We start from the raw sequence: 20421 nt of genomic DNA, 5'->3' as shown, positions 1-20421 counted from the left end.
ATTCCACGCTTTCGGCGATATATCACTCGTCCACACTTGCACTAGTATCAGGACAGAATTACTTAATAATTACTGACTCGTTCTCACAAGGTGTACACTGTGCTGAGAATTCTTGCTATGAGTCTCGGAATGACAGGCAATTACTGACCTTCTGAGTATTCCCGAGAATATCGACCATTGCCCGGGAATTCTCAGGGGGGTATTTTCCTGATGACTCGTGCGAGGCGAAAAGACTATATTGAATGTACCTAGAGTAAGAGAGAATAAGGAACGTCTTCGGTACATCAGTATCAGGCAAAAGAAATGTAAAGTAAGTTACTCACCTCAGTCTCTCGTGCGAGGCGAAAAGACTGAGGTGCGTCGTGGCAGACTGCGGTATTTAGTGACAATGATAATCGATCTTTCAGGTACGTAGAATGTCCGTGCGCGCACATCGCGCCATCATCGCGCCGCCGACTCTCTCGGCCGCGACACGTTCCGACTCCCGATGAACCCCGTACCTGGATTCCAACACTTCCCAGGACGTTGTACAGACCAGTTGGTAGCGCCACAGCTTATGGGATTACCTAAGCGCACTGTGGCGGGAATTTCAGGCGATGCCAGAGCTGTTGCGCGGTTGACGGCGTTTGCCGGGGGCGAGCTCCAGCCTCCAGCCTCTGGAGCTCCAGAGCTCCAGCAACTTTGAACGTAGCTACTGACGCTGTCATTCGATTGCTATCTCTTGACAACATGCAGTCATATCGGGCCGTCAATGGGAGCTCAATGCTGGTAAGCCACGCCATGTCCCAGTGGACCTGAAGTATGATGGCGCTCTCGAGCTGATCCACGAGTCAACCACAGTACCAGAACTCCATTAAATCCCTGGTGGTACACGGTCTCATCAAGAAGAACGACGGCAAAGAGAATCCGCTAGTCGTGTCCAGAACGACATACGCGGACCTTACGACTCATTTTACAGAAACAGGGGGCAAACCCAACACCCATTATTCCCATGAGATACCTTCAACGGGACCTGTACCTGACCTTCCACCTGACGGAGACATCAAGCTCCATCTTGAACTTGGCGAAATGTTACACCAGGGTGACGACAATCACACAACCGTCTACAGAGTTGAACCCAGCTCGTCGCACCCCTCGGCTACGGCGTCTACGTACTATCCGCCCATGGTCATCAAGGTAGCTCCGGAACGTGAAGGCAGGAGACTCGCGGAGGAGTCTGCGCTGTACGCACGCTTCCGATGCTTGCAAGGAAGTGTCATCCCGCGCTGCTACGGATACTTCAGAGAACGCGTCGATCTTCTTCATAACGTTGTTATGCCGTGGTCTCCGGATTGCGAATTCCCGCGCGATGACCTGGATATCTTCCAGTTGCCCAACTCAAACGCGAGCCTAAACTTCTTACTGCTCGAGTACGTGGGTATACCTGTAAAAGCCCCTCAGGCACGCGAAGACCTTCGGTGAGGCATCATGCTGTTGATCGTTAATCCAGAGCTTGACATACCATGGTTGTCCCATTTAGGAGAGACCTCCCTGACATGGTGGACGAGCTCTCTCATTACGGGCTGCAACATAACGATCTGCATGATCGCAACGTCCGGTGGGTGGACGAGCAAGAGGGATGTATTCCCGGCCTTCCCTCGCCTAGACATGGTCGTATCTTCGACTTCCGTATCATTGATCTCGATCGTGCCTGCGTTACCAATCTCAAGTATAAGTTCCTATGCGACGACCAAAAGGAGGAAATAAAGGAAATCATAGGCTAGCGCATGTGGCAGGAGGTTAACTACTTGTTGGTTTGTGTGTACAATGCTGTCGCCGCTGGTAGCAATAATAATATGCGGTCTCATGTTGATGTGTTCGTCTACAACCACTGCAACTGTAGGTAAGCGCCCATTGCTCACGGTATCGCCATGCGCAGTGGGTGGTCAATTAAGGATAATCCAGCGGCCGCGCCGTGCTCGCCTGAACATTATGATTCCCCTCGCTCCTCTGGTTTCACTGATGGTGTACGGAGGCCGACCATGAGTGCTTGACTGAGCGCCATACTATGCAGTGGCAGCCAAGGACAGAGACATAGCGGGTCTGCAGATCACTATGGTCCAGCCAACCAGCCAGCCATATTCTACTAGAGTCCGTAGTGGTTCCTTCAGGCACGTGCTTACCGGATTGAGAGCTCCAAGTACGGTACTCGTGATTCGTAGCTGACGAGACTCGCTGTTTAATACGCACGTTTCGCATTAATTCTTAAACACTCACGAGTAGTGATACTGATACAGCTCATACACGTCCCTCAATCCATCGCCTCTCCACCCATCGTGCAAGAATGTGCACCGGAATCGAGAGCAGAAAGCCCAGTAACATCCCGACATCTCCCGTCCCGGCGGCCGCAATCGGCCCCGTCCACCACTCCTGCTCCATGCACAGCACGATGAAGCCCACGGCGACAACGAACGTGAACACCGCAGCATAGCCCCGCGGGAGGTTCGGGTGTGCTGGTTTGTCCCAGGCGTCGAGGACGTCGTACGCGGACCAGCGGCCCCTGCGGTAGACGAAGTGCTCCACGAGGACGATGGCGCAAAACGGCGCGAGCCAGTAGCCGATGAAGCCTATATGCTAGTGAGATATAGCGGGCGTACGAGTTCTGACGGAATGCGTACTTAGGATGTCTGCAAATGTGGCGTAGAACCTACTTGACCCGACGATAGCAACGGGTATGAGGCTGGGCAAAATCTTATCAGTGTCTCTTTATCGACCGCTAGCTAGAGTAACGGCTCCGCACTCACACTATCGTCGAAAGAATGGCCACCGCGAATCTCGGAAGCCTCTGCAGGACCCGACTGATGGTCATGAAGCTCGTGCAAACCGTGTACATCGCCGGTGCGCACTGGCTGGGCGCGGTCAGCGACAGTAGCACAAGGAGGAACTTGCCGAAGCCACCCGCGGGTTCCAGGATGGCTGCTATGAGGCCCCCTATGCTGTTTCCGTTGCCCATGCCGGCCTTCCAGGACGGGACGTACACGGCTGTGGCGGCGAAGGATGCACCCAATAGCTGTGATGGCATCTGATACGGCAAATAAGTCAGGCAGAATTTCGGGTCAACGTCAAAGGGTCCGTACGCTGGAGACCACAAATCCGAGGTAGGTGTAGACGAATATTCGGGCGCTAGGAAGGCGGAGTTCAGTATGCAGAAAGTCGGGCGGCGTGTCGCTTACGTGCTCGCAGTGTGGTCGTGGTAGACGCCGTAGTCCGCTGTGATCGTCGCCCAGCTCACGATCGTCGCCGCGAGTGTCGACCCGAAGGTCATGATGGTTGATGCCGTCACGGGCGTCGTGCCAGAGAGGGGCGCGTCGACGACGTGCTTCCCGCTCACGGCGATCATGACGACGAACGCGATGACGTTGGGTATCCACACGTACGTCTCGTACCAGTGTAGGACACGATAGCCGCTGAAGACGACCTGGAGTTATGAGTTCGACGTGGGTTGACTGGAATAAGTCAGGATGCAGCAGACTTACTCCGAGCGTGATCAGGCCGATGATGACGATCCCAAGTGTCGCATTGAGGTGCGATGAGATGCTGCCTAAGGTCTGCCCGCCGATGATGGTGTTGAGAATGAGGTAGCCTTGGTTTGAGCAGATATTGAGGACACTCGGTATGATCCCGCCGTAGTAGCTGAACAGGCTTCAGCATGCGAGTTGATAGTTAAGGTAGCGCACCCACCCCCAAGAGAACCGCGCTTGAACCATGGAGCGCGCCCCGAGTTTCGGGCCAAAGACTGCGCTGTGTCAATAATGTCAGCCGGATGGTCACACGTCATGCGTCGTAACCCACAAGTACGCCGGGAATACACTTGTCCTATAGGAAAATCAGCTTCGGAACACTGAGAAGCACCCCACCCGGACGCACACCAGGTTCATGACTACGATGACCAAACAAGCATCCCGGATGCCGAGCCCGTAGAACGCAGGGCCTATGGTGCCAGCGGCCATTCTGCGACACGACCGGTCAGTAAGATGTCGCTCAAGAGAATGCTCGCCTCACGTCAGGATGTTCGCATTCGCGGAGAACCACAGGAAGAAAAACTGGTACAGCCGTTTATCTGTTCTCTGTTCCGGAGGGATCGGGTTGATACTGCGGAACACATCGTCACGAGCAGGGAGGGTGTCGCGCGAGTCCGACGTACCCGTTCGTTTCCACTCCCCATCCCGCGAGCACCTGCGTGATCTTCGACAGCCAGGCTTGCGGGGTGTCGTCGTCCTTCACAGCACTACATGGATACACTGGAGACGCCTTGCACTCGTTGTCGAGGTCGACAACGTGGACGACGTCCACGGGCACGTCTCGCTTCAGGTCGAGTTCCGAGTCGGAGTCACTGGTCCGTCTACGCTCCTGTATCTCCGGGCCGACACAGTCCATCGTCGCCGTGGGGTTGAGTGCAGAGTGCATACGGAGGAGCCTGTGCTTGAGACGACCAGGTTATCGCGTATAAAGGGACTGGGTCAGAAGGCTTGACGCACGCGACTCCTCCGGCGAGGAAGATTTGTACTCCGGGTGGGGTTGCAAGCGAATAGCGAGACTGCGGACGGACACTGGGCAGGACGCTGTCACGTTGAGTTTTCGGAGGCTCTAGGGGCCTTCCGCGTCTGCAGGGAAAATATGACAATGCAGTCCGCCGTCAACAGAGATAAGGCCTGGAAACGCCTAGCAAGGTCGGATATGAGTATGCATACTCGGGCTCGTTGAACGGCGCTGCTTTCGAGGGCTAGCAGAGTGAGTATAATGCTCGCGGTACGCTGGACGAACGCAGTGGGCGAAGTGGCAGGCGGTTCACAGTTGTCCACTGGGCGCGTCCTTGACGAGAAGCCTGGGGTCGTCGTCTGAGAAGGTCTGGGATATTCAATATGATAAGCAGGGCCCTATAGTCACGAGGAAGTTACCCCAGCAGGAGCCACACCCAGTCAGACCTTCAATCTTCTCATGTCAAGCGATCGGGCGCCACAACGGTCCACCAGCGGAGGCGTTAGCTAATAATTAATCTGAGTTTACCCAGTATCACAAATACATCGACGGTGCGAGGGCGACAGCAAGAGGGAGAGCACGCGTTTACTCGCGCTGTATGAGCGCGAGCAAGCCGAGACCGCCTAACAGCGCGTATTTTAGCTGTGGGAAGTCGTTCTGGAGAAAGACGGTCGCGTCAGTCGCGCTAGAGGTATTGGCGCATCCGGGCAGAAGCGTACCATGGCAATAGTCACATATCCGACATATGGAAGGAAGCTGAGGGGATGCATAGTCAGTGCGACGTGAGCGTGCGGAGTCGACTGTACTTACGCCTGTACCTTCCCGATGATATGTCGTCGTTCTAGCCACTCCAAGCCCTGGTACAGGTCAAGATCATCGACTGGGTTATTGTCCCCCTTCGTCAGTAGCAGCTGAGGTTGGGCAAGTGGACTCGCGGCGACATAACTGGGCGAGACTCATCAAACCTCATTCTTCCTCCAGGTGCAAAAGGAAAACGCACTCATCAGGCTTCGCAACTACGTCGTGCGTCTCCAGCACTCGATGTACGATGGGGATGTCCGCGCCAGGGATCTTGTACACTGTGATATCGCCCGTTGCATAGCGCTGATCCGCCGGATTTGTCAAGAAGAGCAAGTCGCCGCGGTAGAAGGCGGGTTCCATTGACCCACTGCGTCGCAACACGTTCAGTACAAGCCACGCGACGTCGATCAAATCTACGCACCTCAGAACTACAACTATAGGCGACTCCGTGTTCGTGATGAGCCCAAGGCCCTTCCACATCATGAAACCCGACGCGAGAACTTGGACGAAGTTGAGCACTTGGAGCAGGACCTGCGCCACCGGGTTAGTCGCGATTCGAAAGCTCAGCAAGCAGCGTACATGGCGGAAGCCGAGCCTACGCAGGGCCTTGAGCTCGTCGGAGAACATGACGCTGCGTCGGCGACACAGCGACTGGCTGGGAGAGAAGATGAGAACTGGGGAGGACGTAGTCGTTAGGCTTTGAGGAGGAGGAGGAGGAGGAGGAGGGAGGATCGGTGTTGTACGCCACGTGTTGCAAGCGCCCGGCGTGTTACAGTTCACTCTGATGTGTTCGTCTTGATACCTCTTCAGTCTTCACCATTCAATACTAGCTGAACTAGATTTTGGAATACTGATCGCATCTGGTAGCTACGCTGTTTTCTGACGCGTCTAAGATAACACGTTGACGGTCACGGTTGAGAGCAAGGGCGCCGGCGCCGCACAATCGTGCGTCGTATCCTATAACAGCGAAAATCGAGAGAGGAGCACCAGCAAATATTACGATACTCAGGGCCCATGAGCAGATCGACTGAATAATGGTGCGCCGTCCGGATCCCAGCGAATACGATGTCCATTCATTTTTGCAATCTGAATAGGACGCACATACTGCCACCTCCGAAATCTCGGACGAACGGTCTGCCTACGTTGACTCAACGTTGACCTGTACCTCTCTGCGTTGTCTCTGCGATGATAATTGTCTCTGCAATACTGCCTATACTCAATATGCACGCATGGCTCAGATGACCGGATACATAGCGAAGTCCGAGCCATACATGATCGCTATCAGGATCCGGGCGGCATTTTGCTTTGGAACGGTCAAGACTGCCCAAAACCAACTTCGGAACCCTCAATTACGCCGATTCTTAGTACCTTTCAGGTACTGTCACTCGTGTTACTTAATGTGCGTACTTTATACATCGAAACTCGTAGACAACTCGCAGACACTGAGAGTCGAGACAGGGAGTCGGAGCGCTCGAACCACAGTGGGCGTGATACAGGGTCATGCGTACATATCGTCGCCGTCACGACGCCGTGACGGCGATGATAGTCGAGGCAGATCTAAGGCCGATTATATCTCATTGACGTCCACTTCGGCGGCCTGAGACTGATATCTGCCACATACGACCCCACGGTACTGCGAAGACCGTCCTCCTCACTAACCGTCGCGACTCAGACCCAACTTGCATACGTGCGCTCTGTCAGGCTATGATCAACCGAATCCGCCGCTTTTGTCACCGCCATCGCTCCGATGTCGATCTTTATGGTTGGCCGAGATCCCCTCGGTCTCACCGCGAAGAGCTATGTGTGACGCTGACCTCCATCAGGACTTGTTGCGACAAACTGACAGAGCAGGACCTGTTCGTGGTGCGTCGTCACAAGCTTTTCTGATATGTATCATCACTGATTTCACGCGCAAAGAGGTCCATTAATGTCATTCTTTCCATCTTAGAAGGTCTTGCGACTAAGTACTGGGACATCTTTCCGTGGTACGGGTCCTACTTGCACAACTCTCCGTTAGCGCCTACCGTTCCGGATGAAGCTCATCGGTCAGTGCGATCGTATGAAAGCTGTGAAATGTTGCCGAGATGATTTACGCTGCATAGGTGGTACGAAGAAGCCTTGGTTTGCTTTGAACGATGGGCGTCATGGACCGTCGTCGAGGCGCTCATTCGCCGACAGGCCATCTGGGAAGGACTGAAAGAGATATACCTTAAGTGTCCCTATCGCGAAGGCCGAAAGATGGTGAGCCTGCATAATCAGCTAAGGTGTCTACGTCTGACAACAATAGGTATCTGCGTTCCCCGCGTGTTCGCTGATCGAAGATAGTCTAGATGCAGTACTACACGCCTTGTCTCATAAGGCGCATGTCCAAACCGTGCTCAATCTCGGTGCAACGGAGGCAACGGACTGGATCTGCCTGCTTGATCAGGTACGTAGGCAACGTCCCATGCGAGCTTGCCACCGACGAACGAACAGACGATGCAGCGGCTCAGTGTCACCAACCAACTCTATACGACGGCTCTGTTCACGTTGCGCAAGTTGTGTGCCAGTGCCGGACAACTGCCAGAATCGTACATGGTGTCTACCGAAGAGCGTAACGGGCTGAAGATCACTAGCGAGTACCCAACCGCCTTCGGAGGGTTCGCAGACATCTGGCAAGGCCAGTATCGGGGCCAAGATGTCGCTATCAAGGCACTGCGTGTCTCCGGACGAGACAGGATACAGACAGTAGAAAAGGTCTGCATTCGCGACAAGTTACAACATGCAGCAGTCCCGTGTATGAACCTCATCAATGCAGATGTTTTTCAAAGAAGTCGTGCTATGGCATAACCTTCGTCATGATAACATAACACCACTCATTGGCGTCGATCGCAAGCTCTTCCCATGTGCTATGATATCTGTATGGATGCGTCACGGCAACATTGTCGGATACCTGCGCGAGTTCCCGAGATGCAATCGTCTGCAGCTGGTACGCCGCATCATCACTGCTACCTCTTTCCTCTGAACTGATTGTCAAGGCATGATAGCTATTGGACGTCGCGACGGGCCTAGAATATCTGCACTCCTTCGGGATCGTCCATGGTGACCTGAAAGGCGTGAGAGCTCTATGATCTGTCACCCCGATCCTTGACTAAGGTCACTCAGGCGAACATCCTCATCGACGAGCAAGGCCGCGCACGACTGGCCGACTTCGGGCTCACCGCGATGACCCACGACCTGCACGCGCTCAACGCCATCACCCCATTGTCAATTGTCGGCTCGCTGCGATGGACCGCCCCCGAGATCCTCGACCCCGAGTCGGCGGGCTTGGAGAAGGCTCGCCCGTCAAAGGCGAGCGATGTTTTTTCGACAGGAATGGTCATGTGGGAGGTACGCATGCGTTCTAGCGTAGAGATAGTATACGAGTGCCCATCGACTTGCCTTCGCAGGTCTTCGCAGGTCGTGTCCCCTTTCATCAGTACCCCCTCGAGGCGAACGTGCTCTACCGCGTGTTGGCAGGGAGTCGGCCTAACCGGCCAAACGCAGCCCAAGTAGGGCTCTCAGACTTAGTCTGGCAATGGATGCAGAGGTGCTGGGATGCAGACGCGCTGCGACGCCCATGCATTGGCGATGTGGTCTCTTTTCTGCGGGAAGAGAACGTCCCAAGTCATCACAAAGAAATCTTGTCTCTACTGCTCGAGTAGCTTCAGGACTCTGATCCTTGCACGACGCAAGATCGAGACCTCGCGAGTCGAACGCTACATCATGTTAGTACATTTTCATGCACGTAACGTTCATGTAATGCATGATAAGTGCCCTATAGACCAAGTGCCCCGCCTTCACGATCTTATGTTGTACAGCCAGTGCACAGAGCCCATTACTCTACGTACGTGATAGCGATGCGCACAGTGTCATGATCGGCGCACGTTTGAGTGTGCTCGACGTGCTTTGCGATCTCGCACATGGAGACCAACCGGGCCCTTTTCCACATCGCTCATTCGTCTTGCTTGACCTCTTGGCTCTATTCCCCTTCAATACTGCCCACCATGCCGGCGCTGCCGCGGCGTTGTCGGTATGGATCAACATCTAAGTATAAGACGTTTAGCAACGCCGCGGAAGCGCGCTTCCTGCGTTCAGTAACTTGAATGCTACGAGCTATGATACTAGTCTTGTACACCATACCGTACGCCAACGACGAATGGGCAGGACCTGCTGCGATCTCGTCAACACTATGTTTGTCATTGACGAGACCAGTGACGAACAGGACGGTGCCGGCGTCCGACGCACCGGTCCCGCATTCTTGAGCGTGCTGCGTGACGCAGATGACCAATCCGCAACTGTACATCACTCGCGACCCCTGCCTTCTGGATGCATCTGAACTTCTGTACTGGTCTTGCATTGTTGCCTCTTGCTCTCTTGTATAGAGTACGGTGAATTTGATCGTACGTACAGCTGGCTAGTGGTGGCAGCTACCGAATTGAGATATTCCGTTCAGTAGCCTCGTGTCAATGCCCGAGCCCCTCGGTCTTTCCATGTTGGTTTCCGACCGTCGCTAGTACCCTTAGTACCAGGCTCCTTCTCCTCCTCCTCCTCCTCCAGAGCGTCGCACAAGTCTCCTCATACCTCATACTAGCCTTCACCCTCATCGGTCTCCGACATCGGTTTAAGGGTGTGCAGACTCGCAGGAGGCTCAGCGGAGGGACGAGGCACTGATCCTAAACTGTCAGAATATTATCAACCCAAGGCGAGTACTAAGGTTGCAGGCACTCGGTTTCTTGTGTACGTCCTGTGTGATCTTACATCCGAGTCCACGGCATCGATTGCAGGATGGTTGTATACCATGCGATGACTACTCTATTGCCTATTGTCCTCTCCATCGAGTGTTTTTGACCATTGTAGATCGATACGACGATTCTAGCCGAGTCACTCAAGCCCTCAAGACCGGACTGAGCGTCGTCGAGGCTATATAATACTGTCATGGGTTGCTTCGGATACTAGCCAGCCCCCCTTCCCACCTTTCTTCTATTGGCCTGAATAATATCGGCAACACGTCCCCTCGATAGGCGATTCAGCAACGGTGACGAATTGACCTGGTCGAGGTACCCTACTAGTTGTTGACTGACCTCCGGTCCATCCCTTCCGAGGAATCATCATTATCACCAGCCCGCGTGGCAGGAAGCCCCCGTCCCTTTGCTTCCACTACTCGAAGTCTGTCTCGCGTCGGCCACCTTGCGCCCTCATGTTGCCCCAGCCATGGGTCCTTACGAGTGGTTAATTCGTACACAAGGTGTGATCCCTCGTAGCATGCTACGGTCCGATCCCCTCCCAATTTACAAAGAGCACTAGTGTGCGTTGCGACTGGATTCTCGTTTGGTATGAGCGACACGCACTGACTGTGTGTGTGTGTCGCTTGTGACATGACAGTGTCCACGCGTGCACTGCGTTGCAGTTTGCGACATTAATTGGTGGGTGACAAAGCATCGTCGATTATCACCTGGCATCTGAGCTATTCACGCATAGGAGTCTCGCCGACAGTAACTGGCGAACACGCTGGTCGGTCCTATCTTCTGCCTTGAGGATCGCGCGCAATATGCACAGTGCTCTCGGACACGATCGGACGTCTCCCTGCATTGATGGACATGCCGTCCGGTGTTAAGCCCCCCTGCGCCCGATCAACCAGCTCCTTCTACTTACCGTAGAGCACCGATTTGTGTTGTGACCGGATACTCGTTTGTTATGAGCGGCACACATTGACTGTATGTGACGCTTGTAACATGCTAGTTTCCGGCTCGATTCTATCGTGTGTTTTGCTCTCGAATGGCCGATATGTATATATTATTAGGTCTCCTTCGGTTGTTGACCTCAGACTCAATCCGTACAGATCGGGAACGACAGCTATTGACCTACGAGTCTGACGTCGCCTCAGTATCTACATTGCACTACCTATCACCACTACGGTTTACCGTGTTCTATGACCTCACCTCCGTTGGCGTTGTGATTCATCGCAAGAAGCTTATACTCGTCGAGACGCCATAGTAGCACTTGTCAATATTACGCCGTTTCTCGCTATCGTCCGCTCTTGCGGCCTCCTGTGTGTTGGTCACCAGTCTGATTCCACGAACAGACGGGGAACTGGCCGCGTCATCCGTCAGATTTCATGCTGTATCATTGCCAGACTGCTTACAATTGGATGTCACATACATAACAACACAATCATACTCGCTTCAACAAATCCCAAACTGCACAGTGGTATACGAATAGAACCTGAGTCAAGCATCGTCAACTCAACGAAGAAAGGAACTGTAATCGCTGCATGCGGTGGCAAAGCGATGGTAACATTATGAGCTGCACACACTGTTGGCTGGTATCCCGTTAGAGGATGACCCAGAAGTGGCTGCAATGGTCATGTTGTCCCGAGATGTCTTCTGCATCTCGTCCAACTTCACGAGGAGCGCGTCCATGAGATCCCAGAAGACTGGGTTCATGCCGGGCAATGCCCGAAGCTCCCTGGCCTCATCGTCGACGTCCGAGTAGATCGATGGGGTGTAATCGACGTTGGGATCCAAGTAGTGCTCCAAAATCTCCTCGACCGAAGAGAGCGGACACTGACGGTCCCCTCCGAGTGGCGTGGCACTCGACTCCGGGGTAGTGACAGCCGACGTTAGAGTAGGCATAGGGGACCCCGCCTCGCTACTTGAAGAGGCAGAGCTCAACGCTGTTCCGCTTGACCTGGACGAGGGACCCGTGGCCCATGGAAGTGGACTGTCGACCAACCGCGACGAGTGATCCATGTCGTCTTGGATCGGCGGCATCCAGGACCATGAGGCCAACCTACCGGATTCGGGGGTCACCGCGAGCAAAGCCTCTGCTCGCACGAATTGTGCGTCCAGCGATGATGTGGTCTGCGTTCCCGCCTTCATGAAAGAGGCCCTCGCTCAACGTGGTTGCGGTCCCGTGATATATGGGGACGTCGGGGTGTCTTTTCGACCACCGATCGCAGACAATAGTAACGGCCGACTGCTCGGCGTAGCAGGGGCGGCGGGCTCGAGACGATACGGCATGGCGTTGTCTGCAGCAGTCCGAAATCTTGGCAGAGAAGACGGGACCATGTTTCTGAATGCTGCTGTGGCATGACCATCAGGACGAGTCGTCCAGAGTCTCCGATCCAGGGGTTTGCCCTTTGACGTGATCGCGTTGTCTTCTTTTGTTGGAGCGATCCGAGGAGGGGTAAACGGGTGGCTTTGAGCGGCGGACTGGCCGTCGCGTGTGGATGCCATAGATGTACTGGCTACTTCGAGTTTGTGCTGCATTTCTCCAAAATCGACAGAAGCTTGAAGTCCCCAGGAACGCTCGATCCTTGCAGCAATTGCGCCGCTTTCCCGCTGTACCCTCCGTCGTTTGCTGCCTTGGTCTAGTCCGGTACTCATGATATCCTTGTCGCCAGACCGTCGCCGCTTGCGGTTAGAGCTCGAAGGTGCGGCGGAGCCTTGCCTGCTTTCTCGAGCCATGATCTTAGTTGCTTCTCTTTCACCATAGTCACCATGGGCCACCTGTAGCCGCTGTCAGTAAGCACATGATGTAGCGTTCTCTGGTCGTCTATGACATACCTCTTCCGTACCAATGCCAACCCATCCAAGCGCCTCGAGTTCCTTCTCCGTACGAGTATTCCCAGTAGTATTGGCCATGATATCCGCCTCGTTCAATCTAGGCTTGATTGGCTGTTGAGAAGTATGTGGCAGCGCGCAAGGTCGTATGAGTATGGGCGAATGGCCAAGCCGATGGTTTGAGAGAGAGAGAGAAAGGCGAGGCGAACCGTGGCTAGAAAGGCGTCGTGGCGGCGGTGTTTCAATTGATCCATGCGACGGTGTGATTGGTCAATCGAACGTCCTTTGTCCGCAAGATGTGGTCGGAGAGCCGTCCTTTGTTCCACTGGCACATGGCTATAGGCCGTACCCATAATGAGCCTCGAGGCCTGGCTCAGGTATAGACAGCTAAATGACCGGTCTCGGTATCCCCGGGTCGATCCCTTCATAGCTCGATGTACAGAAAGAAGAAATTGAACCCCGGTGGCGGCGCAAAGCGTCGGACGCACCCTCGGGACCTGCTGAATACCTCTGAGAGATGTTTTGTTGGTGGTTCTTCTATGCCATCCTCCCACTGACATTGGCAGGGATATACAATGTTGCGCAATCGAGTGCATACAGAACCGAATGGACGTACTAGGAGGTGGTACCGTAGGGCGTGGTACAAAAACGGATCATCAGCGTCTGGAATCTCAGCAAAAAAACAAGGCACACCGTATATAGCAAGCTTATTGGCGTTGACTGTGTCGCGGAATAGCCCGGGCGTGCGATATCCGTCTCACATCGGCCCTGTATACAACGTCAGAATTTGAGGCATGCCGATCCTCCTTCTCGACTAAATTGAGCTCCAGGGAAGACTGGGCGGGATACGCTAGGTGTTTTATTCAAGTACCAGTGAACAACCTGGGGAGGACCTGCTGTCACAATTTTGCTCTCGACCACGAGGCTCTGAGCACCAGAACCGTGATGTGACTAACCCTCAACGTTTTTCTCTCGCGTAACAAGCCTCCACTAGGGCCATAGATCTGCAAAAGTGTTTCAGTGTCAGCTGTAATGCATCGAAATTTGGAGCAACAAAAACCCAGCTCTGATGAAGGAGTGTCGTAGGCAGTGCTTTTGTTGGCGAGTGTGACGGTAGGTCAGAGCCGCGGATAGCCACCGCAGTTCAGTAGCCACGTGTGTTCACATGTGGTGTGGCCATGTCCACTGACTTTGCTTCACCGTTCTACTACTCCTGGCCGCGTAAATCTTCGGGATTGGGTATCAATACATAAAACATCATATTTACAGACCAGTTGGGAAGATCTGTGTATGCACATTCAAGACTTCCCGACTGTGGTCGCCCTCTTTCTGCTCACTCGCGTCTTCACATTACTGTCCTCCTTCGAAACTACAGGTTCCTCCGTCCCTCCGCGCACTTTTGTGGTACTCCGCGTCCCCTTGGATCTGGACCCTGACGCAGGCAGAGTCTTTGCCTTCGCCTGGACCGGGGCGGCGGCGGCAGGCTCATCATCTTCCGCCTGTGGTTCTGGGGTGTTCTCCTTATCGCCCGCATGGCTATCCTCTTCTTCGCCGGTACCCGGCGTGGACTTGCCAGAGGAGCTAGGTATCTCAGTAATCGCCTTCTTCGAGGACGCAGCTGCACGAGAGCGTGCAGTGCTCTTGGTTGCACTCGTCGATGCTGCGGGCTTCGGCGTTCCTGCGGTCCTCCTTCCCCGCACGGCACGAGCGGGTGGAGCTGCAGACTCATCGTCGGATGCAGGAGGAATAGCTGGACTATCGTCTTCTTGCTTCACTGAACCCACAGGGATGCGGCTTCGCCCAGTACGGCGCACCTTAGCAGCCGCAGGCGCTGCCTCTTCCGGTCCGAGGGAATCCAAAGGATCGTTGTCATCGTCGGCTGCAGGCACCTCGACTGCCTTGCCGCGAAGGCCACGACGTGTGGTGCTAGGCTTGGGAATCGGAGCAACTGGTTCTTCATGGGCCGGTGTCCTGGTCACACGCGTCCGACGCGTAGATGTGGCTGCGCTAGCTGGCGTCTTTCGTGATGTTTCGGGCTCCGTGCTGGTTGCGCGAGTGCTGCGACGGACAGGTTTGCTGCTGTTAGTCCCAGCATCATCTTCGCTGACATCGCTTATGATCACCGCTCTCTTTCGGGCAGCTGACTTCGTACGGCTCGGCTGCGGAGAAACATCAATATACATGTGAGGCGGCAAGAACTGGCACTACGTACCAGTTCAGGGACCTCATCCTCTTCTTCTGTCCTAGCGTGGCGAGAACGCGCAGTACGGGGATCGCTGGTGCTGGTGGCCTCCTTGACAGATAGTGTCAACCCCAAGCGCACGACGTCTACATCGAAGTTAGCTTACCTGATCACTCTCAACAGTGCGTGTTCGTGTCCGGCGCACCACCTTTGCAGCACTGGACCGTACCTGAGTGGACGCGGCCGCGTCGTCTTCGTCTACCGTACCAAGATTGCTCGCTGGTGTCTCCTTCTGAGCATTCACGCTTCGAGGTGTTCGTCGAGTGGCAACCCCTTTGCCTTTGGCGTTGCGCGAAGGCACCACTGGAGCGAATTCTTCGTCTGCGGCACCGTCTTCATTCTCCTCCTCGAGATCTTGGGCACGAGCAGCAGACTTGGAGCGCCATCCTGCCGGCGTAGCCATCATCTCTCCGACGCCTTCCAGTGCGGTGTCCTCCACGCCTGTTGTCTTCTTCTGACTGAGGAACATTTCTCGCACGCCCGTAAGCTGCGGCGTAGCAGAGGGTCCCGGTGCAGCGAACAAGTGGCGGAGATCGTTCATCTGCGGCGTACCCGCATACTTAGACACCGGGAGGACAGCGCCGTCCACCTGACCATCAGCCCCGGCGTTCTCATCCGCGTCCTCTTGCTCCTCCATGATAGCGTCTTGGCCTTGCCGATGTGTCCCAGGTTCGGAGGCCAGCAGCGAGAAGCCGCTGCGCTTGCGTGGACTGAGCGACTTCCTGCGCGGAGTCCCGCCCGCGCCGGCCTCCGTGCTTTGCCTGCGCTTGACACCCTCGACCATCTGCCGCATACGCGCGAGTAGCACACCGGCATCCTCCTCTGATCCTATATCCGTGCCATCTTCCGTCTTTAATGAGGCGGCGTGCTCCTTCTTGGGCGATGTGCTCTGTGCGGAGGGGAAGAGTGCGGGGAGAGGCGCAGAGGGGGCAGCCGACGCCCGTCTGAAGCCAGGAGCCTGGCCGTTGAAGAAGTTGTCAGGCGTTGAGAGGGCTGACTTGCGTCGCTCTCGGATGGTCTGGGCATAACGTAGTCGGTGACTGTCCCCCACAACTGACATTGCAATAGTGAACACTTACCCGTTTCTCCTCCTCGCTCACGCGATCCCTTCTGGGCGTACCTGCCAACGTAGAGACCGGGGCCAAGCTCTGCGCTCGTTCTTGCTTCATGATTTCTTCTTCTTTCTTGACTTCCTCCTCTACGGCTGGCACGACGATGTCCGAGACCTTCCATGGTTCTACAAGACGCACGCGACGAGGGCCTGCGCCCGTACCGGACACTGAACCACCGAGGTTATGGGTCGTAGGCCCGCCGATGGAGTAGCGTCCCTGTACCGAGGGTCGCGGGAAGACAGAAGTCTGCGGCGTCATGAACCTGCCCAACGGCCTCAGAGGCGTGACAGAGGGTTCGGGAGTAGAGGGGCCAGCCTCGGGTTGTTCTTGGAACTCGTCTTGGAGGTTGGGGTATATGTTCTCTGTGTTCTGCATGTCATCGGTCTCCATGTAGTCTTGCTCTTCGTTATCATTCTCGTAATCGTGCTGGGGGTATTGCTCTTCGACTTGCTCGTCCTGCATGTCTTGTTCGTATGCATCATCTTCCACATCTTCCGCAGGTTGCGTTTGTTCATGAGGGGTGTCTTCTGCTGATCTCGCCTCCGCCTACAATCGTACTCAGCTTATTGGCCAGGGGACGCCATAGACGGAGTGATTTACGAACCTCGACGCTGGCAGCTCGGAAGGCCCAGCCCAGCCCACCCTTTACTGCCTCCAGACTCTTTCGCCAGCCACTCATCGGCGTCCTCCGCTGTTGCTCTTCCTCCTCCTTCACCTGCACCTCCCCCTCTTCGTACTCTTCCTCGACGTCTTCCATCATCTGCACGTCATTCCCTTCCTCGTCATCCCCCATGATGCTCTCCACCTCCTCCGCGTCCAGCTCTTCTTCACGCTGCATCTCATGCCTCATCGCAGCCTTCTGTGCAGAGCGGATGAGCACAGCGCGATGGAGCGACGCCCGCGGCATGCGACGCGCCGGGGTGCGCGGTGGCGCCCAGTTCTGCGGCGGCACGGGCATCTGCTTCACGCGCGAGGGCGAGGCGGACGGGTGGGCATACCCTATACGTACGGGGGATGTGTACGATGACGAGCGGTACGGAGAAGGCACGGCGGACGGGGGCGGTTCAGTCACGGTGACATGGTCGAGGATGATAAGGTCCTTCTCCGACTCCATAACGCGCGGATGGTCCGACTCGACGAGGACAATGTCCTCTGCATTCACACCATCGTTCTGGTTCTCCTCGACTGGTTTGTCGCCCTCGTCGTCCTCATCCCCAGCGTCGTCTTCGTCATCCGATTCCGGTTTGAACACCGCCTTTAGTGGGCTCTGCAGCACCTCCAGATTCCGCCGCGGATCCTCGAATGGGCGCGGGCTGAACACCTTTGCGCTTGTGATCATGCTCATGCGGAGGGCGCGGCGGCGTGAACCGGGGCTTGCGATCGGCGTGGGTGGGATTGCGGCGAATGCGTTGCGCAGATGCTTCGGCGGGTAAGTGAACCGAAAGCGCTTCTTGTGCACCTCGAGGATGGAGTTGTTGGGAAGCGGGACAGTGGCTGGGGCGCCGCCCGTGGGCGAAGGATATACGGGGCAGTCGTCAATCAAGAGACCGTTGGTACCCAGGACGACAACGAAGGCCTATAGAGCATGAATATCAGCGGATCTGTACCTTGAGGGTACTATCATGAGACACAACAGAGAAGTATGGAAATCACCGCCGTACGTCTTCCGGATGTGTGACAATGCCTTGTGCGAACCTAGGACGTACGTACAGCACTGGCCAACACAGATGGAGTGGCAACAAGGACTGTGTTGGCGACCGCCTGACAAGGGCGGAACGTCAAGTACTTATCATATCTGTGTGCAAACGCGTAGGCGCACCCCGTTTCGGCAGGGCACGCGAACAGCGAGTCCTCGAGCGCATGCAGGCAGTGCGGGGGTGTCGCAGTTACGTTCGACGGCGAGCACCCTTCAGGTTCTCGACACCTACAACCACGACATGGACCCTGCCTTGCATCCTCAACGGTGCCCAAACCAGACCCGATACCCTTCGCCGAAAGGCGCATGCGGCACAAGAAGCCTCTCGCAGCGCTATCATCCACCGTCGTACATCGCTTTGGCAGCCACTGTCGAGAGTACAAGTGACTCCTCATGACGTGTCGCAACAGCGAGAAAGGAAGCACCCCTAAACAATGCCGCCACTCATCGCAAAATGGCACGTCCTTCCCCCGTTCAGGATGTTCCCAGCCCAAAGATTGGGGAAGAACGGGGATAGAAGTTCAGATTGAACACACACCTTGCCTTCATCGTTAAAGACGACTTTGCAGTGCACCGCGCTCACTTCCGCATAATACAACCTGATACTGCATGAGGTATCGCGTCCCAGCGTAACTTCAGGCTCGTCAATGGGATAAGGAGCCACGATTGCGTCAGGTTCATGTCGTTTCAACAGGTAGAGTGTTCCATAGCGGCCAAAGTCGGAGGCATCCATGCTCGACCTCCGAAGCCCGGGGATCAGGGACTATCCTTTCGGTGGGTTATCGGCGTGCAAAGCTTCGAAGTAAACAAGAAAACTTGCGCGAAGATTGAACTGACGAGAGGAAGCAGCAGGGTGGCCTGACGGTCGCGGACAACGTCGCTCGAATGTTGAAGTCCGACGGCCACAGGGTCATATGACCGCGTTTGCATTGTTTGTTTGATGGTATCTGTTTTACTATACACAATTTTATCCGCATTAATGGGGTAGTGGTAACCTGGGTCGTTGCCATCGACCCGCCGGGGGTTCGATTCCCCCTTAATGCATACCTTTTTAGTCTGAGCTTTTTGCATTTCACTCCAAAGTTCAATCCTACTCTAATCCCCTCCTTGCTCAAGCTTCGCTGACGTTCGCCTTTTCATCATTACGTTCTTGCCGCTACAAGAAACGCGGTGGTCACAGTAAAGTACACACTGGTGGTACGTATACGCTCAGTAAGGCCATACTTACTTCGAATTCGTACCTCACCCCAACTTCACCCTCTTTCAATTTGGGTGCGCACACAGCTCGCCGTCCGCCATCACCGGTGTGTGATGCACATGGTACGTTCCGACAAGTGACACCACGTAGCTGGATGACGGTGCAAGCAATATTTGTAGAATCACATTGTCAACCTGCAGAATGGGATGTTGACGGGATGCGAGCCGCGTAAACGCTGTTACTGACACCAACTCCGTATATAGACGTTGTTGGAAGACATGCATGCAGCACTAGCTAGATAGTGCCTTATACGATTGCTGCCCCTAGTAAGTAAGTGACAGACCCAAGTTGGCAGAGTTACTCCTCAAGGGAAGTTCAGAAGCGTCGGAGATGGCGCAAGGGCACAACACGGAGCCAGTCCGTCCTTAGGTGGCGCGCTCGAAACAAGGACATCCTCGACGCACCGAACTCGAGGCCAAGATTGCAGCAGCACCGGGCTTCGTGCTTCCGGAAGGACGCTGCGCTGGAGATCAGATAACCGTCGCCCGGGCGGCCGATACCTCAGACACGAGAATTTTACGGCGGTCAATCTTCGCGCTGCTTCTTCGGACAACGAGTGTCCTCGGGTTCCTTGTGCGTCGTCGAGTCAGAGTCGGAGAAGACTCGCAGGACGTTGTGTGGGTTGTGACAGACCGGAGCGGGGGAAGGTCGAAGCACCCCTTGGCCTGCTTCTGCGGCGGGCGTGTGGTTCGTGACGTATGTCTGGACTGACAGTCGGGAGGGACGCAGTACGGTGGGACTCCGATTCACATTGCCCTTGTGTGGCGACCGTTCCTGTCGTAGTAGCAGTTGTTCCGAGGCGCACAAACAGGAACTATCACACCACGCACCTAGTGGCACAAAGCAGCGGTGCCGCGCTCGCCATTTCGAGGCGCAGACGCTAGCTAGTGCCCACATACGGCGAGCGCAAATCTTCTATGACAGCTAAGCAGCCGCCGACCCGCATTCGTACGTCTCTTGTACTCTCGCAGACTGCGGTCGCAGCGTGGTGGGTCCCATCATCGAGCTACTCCCACACCACATGCTACACGAGCCGCCATCCCTCGATGGTCGACGAGGATCGATCCTTTCCTGGGGCTTGTTGTACTCGGTGTAAGTCGGGCGTTCGTGTGATCGTGTCTTTGGCGCGAGACTGAGGGTCAATTCAGTGTGGCCCCAGAATCGTTTCTGGTGTATTTTACGAGTGCGACATTGCTCCTGACCCGCCCGGG

At 55.3% G+C, this 20421-nt stretch overlaps 7 protein-coding genes and 1 non-coding gene across 8 annotated transcripts; 4 read left to right on the top strand and 4 right to left on the bottom strand.

Moving 5' to 3' along the window:
- The first annotated feature begins 629 nt into the window (after positions 1 to 629).
- C8Q71DRAFT_777672 (uncharacterized protein) lies at positions 630 to 1846 on the top strand. The gene is made up of 3 exons (XM_047924725.1): positions 630 to 768; positions 841 to 1413; positions 1492 to 1846. The coding sequence occupies exons 1-3, from the start codon at positions 730 to 732 to the stop codon at positions 1744 to 1746; spliced, it is 867 nt and encodes a 288-aa protein (XP_047775179.1). The 5' UTR covers positions 630 to 729; the 3' UTR covers positions 1747 to 1846.
- Positions 1800 to 4456, bottom strand: C8Q71DRAFT_777663 (permease for cytosine/purines, uracil, thiamine, allantoin-domain-containing protein). Its single transcript, XM_047924724.1, has 12 exons — positions 4184 to 4456; positions 4042 to 4131; positions 3907 to 3990; positions 3832 to 3855; positions 3721 to 3780; positions 3516 to 3672; positions 3213 to 3457; positions 3117 to 3162; positions 2784 to 3061; positions 2658 to 2719; positions 2257 to 2606; positions 1800 to 2201 (listed from the first exon to the last, which is right to left on the bottom strand). The coding sequence occupies exons 1-11, from the start codon at positions 4444 to 4446 to the stop codon at positions 2278 to 2280; spliced, it is 1638 nt and encodes a 545-aa protein (XP_047775178.1). The 5' UTR covers positions 4447 to 4456; the 3' UTR covers positions 1800 to 2201; positions 2257 to 2277.
- A 468-nt stretch (positions 4457 to 4924) lies between these two features.
- On the bottom strand, positions 4925 to 6065 carry C8Q71DRAFT_777661 (uncharacterized protein). Its single transcript, XM_047924723.1, has 6 exons — positions 5899 to 6065; positions 5741 to 5850; positions 5519 to 5686; positions 5329 to 5463; positions 5238 to 5274; positions 4925 to 5175 (listed from the first exon to the last, which is right to left on the bottom strand). Exons 1-6 carry the CDS (start codon positions 5944 to 5946, stop codon positions 5104 to 5106), a joined length of 570 nt encoding a protein of 189 aa, XP_047775177.1. The 5' UTR covers positions 5947 to 6065; the 3' UTR covers positions 4925 to 5103.
- A 1108-nt stretch (positions 6066 to 7173) lies between these two features.
- C8Q71DRAFT_264165 (kinase-like domain-containing protein) lies at positions 7174 to 9034 on the top strand. The gene is made up of 9 exons (XM_047917391.1): positions 7174 to 7182; positions 7237 to 7364; positions 7422 to 7560; positions 7607 to 7747; positions 7812 to 8055; positions 8117 to 8287; positions 8346 to 8414; positions 8464 to 8688; positions 8748 to 9034. Exons 4-9 carry the CDS (start codon positions 7650 to 7652, stop codon positions 9000 to 9002), a joined length of 1062 nt encoding a protein of 353 aa, XP_047775176.1. The 5' UTR covers positions 7174 to 7182; positions 7237 to 7364; positions 7422 to 7560; positions 7607 to 7649; the 3' UTR covers positions 9003 to 9034.
- A 1943-nt stretch (positions 9035 to 10977) lies between these two features.
- On the top strand, positions 10978 to 11355 carry C8Q71DRAFT_777649 (uncharacterized protein). Its single transcript, XM_047924722.1, has one exon. It carries the CDS (start codon positions 11116 to 11118, stop codon positions 11332 to 11334), a length of 219 nt encoding a protein of 72 aa, XP_047775175.1. The 5' UTR covers positions 10978 to 11115; the 3' UTR covers positions 11335 to 11355.
- A 787-nt stretch (positions 11356 to 12142) lies between these two features.
- Positions 12143 to 12983, bottom strand: C8Q71DRAFT_879799 (uncharacterized protein; the record flags this gene model as incomplete). The annotated part of the gene is made up of 2 exons (XM_047928465.1): positions 12143 to 12848; positions 12906 to 12983. 2 exons carry the CDS (start codon positions 12981 to 12983, stop codon positions 12234 to 12236), a joined length of 693 nt encoding a protein of 230 aa, XP_047775174.1. The 3' UTR covers positions 12143 to 12233.
- A 1120-nt stretch (positions 12984 to 14103) lies between these two features.
- Positions 14104 to 18825, bottom strand: C8Q71DRAFT_815258 (uncharacterized protein). The gene is made up of 6 exons (XM_047926097.1): positions 18491 to 18825; positions 16861 to 17832; positions 16224 to 16802; positions 15251 to 16162; positions 15115 to 15195; positions 14104 to 15061 (listed from the first exon to the last, which is right to left on the bottom strand). The coding sequence occupies exons 1-6, from the start codon at positions 18683 to 18685 to the stop codon at positions 14201 to 14203; spliced, it is 3600 nt and encodes a 1199-aa protein (XP_047775173.1). The 5' UTR covers positions 18686 to 18825; the 3' UTR covers positions 14104 to 14200.
- A 100-nt stretch (positions 18826 to 18925) lies between these two features.
- On the top strand, positions 18926 to 18996 carry C8Q71DRAFT_t131. The gene has a single exon. It is a non-coding gene; the product is annotated as a tRNA-Gly (tRNA).
- Positions 18997 to 20421: the final 1425 nt, after the last annotated feature.

Source organism: Rhodofomes roseus (genome assembly GCF_022264815.1).
Source record: "Rhodofomes roseus strain CIRM-BRFM 1785 chromosome Unknown C8Q71scaffold_22, whole genome shotgun sequence".
Classification (NCBI taxonomy): Eukaryota; Fungi; Basidiomycota; class Agaricomycetes; order Polyporales; family Fomitopsidaceae; genus Rhodofomes; species Rhodofomes roseus.
Note: the sequence above shows the minus strand (reverse complement) of the source record. Positions and strands in the feature narration are given on the sequence as shown.

Bases quoted from the DNA above. Each gene is read 5' to 3' on its own strand.
- C8Q71DRAFT_777672 (XM_047924725.1), top strand. From the start codon at position 730: ATGCAGTCATATCGGGCCGTCAATGGGAGCTCAATGCTG. The intron at 769-840 runs GTAAGCCACGCC...AGTCAACCACAG, and splicing joins TCAATGGGAGCTCAATGCTG to TACCAGAACTCCATTAAATC. The intron at 1,414-1,491 runs GTGGGTATACCT...GTTAATCCAGAG, and splicing joins ACTTCTTACTGCTCGAGTAC to CTTGACATACCATGGTTGTC.
- C8Q71DRAFT_777663 (XM_047924724.1), bottom strand. From the start codon at position 4,446: ATGCACTCTGCACTCAACCCCACGGCGACGATGGACTGTGTCGGCCCG. The intron at 3,991-4,041 runs GTGAGGCGAGCA...GTCGTGTCGCAG, and splicing joins GCGAATGCGAACATCCTGAC to AATGGCCGCTGGCACCATAG. The intron at 2,607-2,657 runs GTACGCATTCCG...ACTAGCATATAG, and splicing joins CACATTTGCAGACATCCTAA to GCTTCATCGGCTACTGGCTC.
- C8Q71DRAFT_777661 (XM_047924723.1), bottom strand. From the start codon at position 5,946: ATGTTCTCCGACGAGCTCAAGGCCCTGCGTAGGCTCGGCTTCCGCCAT. The intron at 5,687-5,740 runs GTGCGTAGATTT...GTTGCGACGCAG, and splicing joins CCTATAGTTGTAGTTCTGAG to TGGGTCAATGGAACCCGCCT. The intron at 5,464-5,518 runs GTGCGTTTTCCT...AGTCTCGCCCAG, and splicing joins GTAGTTGCGAAGCCTGATGA to TTATGTCGCCGCGAGTCCAC.
- C8Q71DRAFT_264165 (XM_047917391.1), top strand. From the start codon at position 7,650: ATGCAGTACTACACGCCTTGTCTCATAAGGCGCATGTCCAAACCGTGC. The intron at 7,748-7,811 runs GTACGTAGGCAA...GCAGCGGCTCAG, and splicing joins GGATCTGCCTGCTTGATCAG to TGTCACCAACCAACTCTATA. The intron at 8,056-8,116 runs GTCTGCATTCGC...TCATCAATGCAG, and splicing joins GGATACAGACAGTAGAAAAG to ATGTTTTTCAAAGAAGTCGT.
- C8Q71DRAFT_777649 (XM_047924722.1), top strand. From the start codon at position 11,116: ATGGCCGATATGTATATATTATTAGGTCTCCTTCGGTTGTTGACCTCA.
- C8Q71DRAFT_815258 (XM_047926097.1), bottom strand. From the start codon at position 18,685: ATGGATGCCTCCGACTTTGGCCGCTATGGAACACTCTACCTGTTGAAA. The intron at 16,803-16,860 runs GTTCGTAAATCA...GTACGATTGTAG, and splicing joins TCCGAGCTGCCAGCGTCGAG to GCGGAGGCGAGATCAGCAGA. The intron at 16,163-16,223 runs GTAAGTGTTCAC...CGTTATGCCCAG, and splicing joins TGAGCGAGGAGGAGAAACGG to ACCATCCGAGAGCGACGCAA.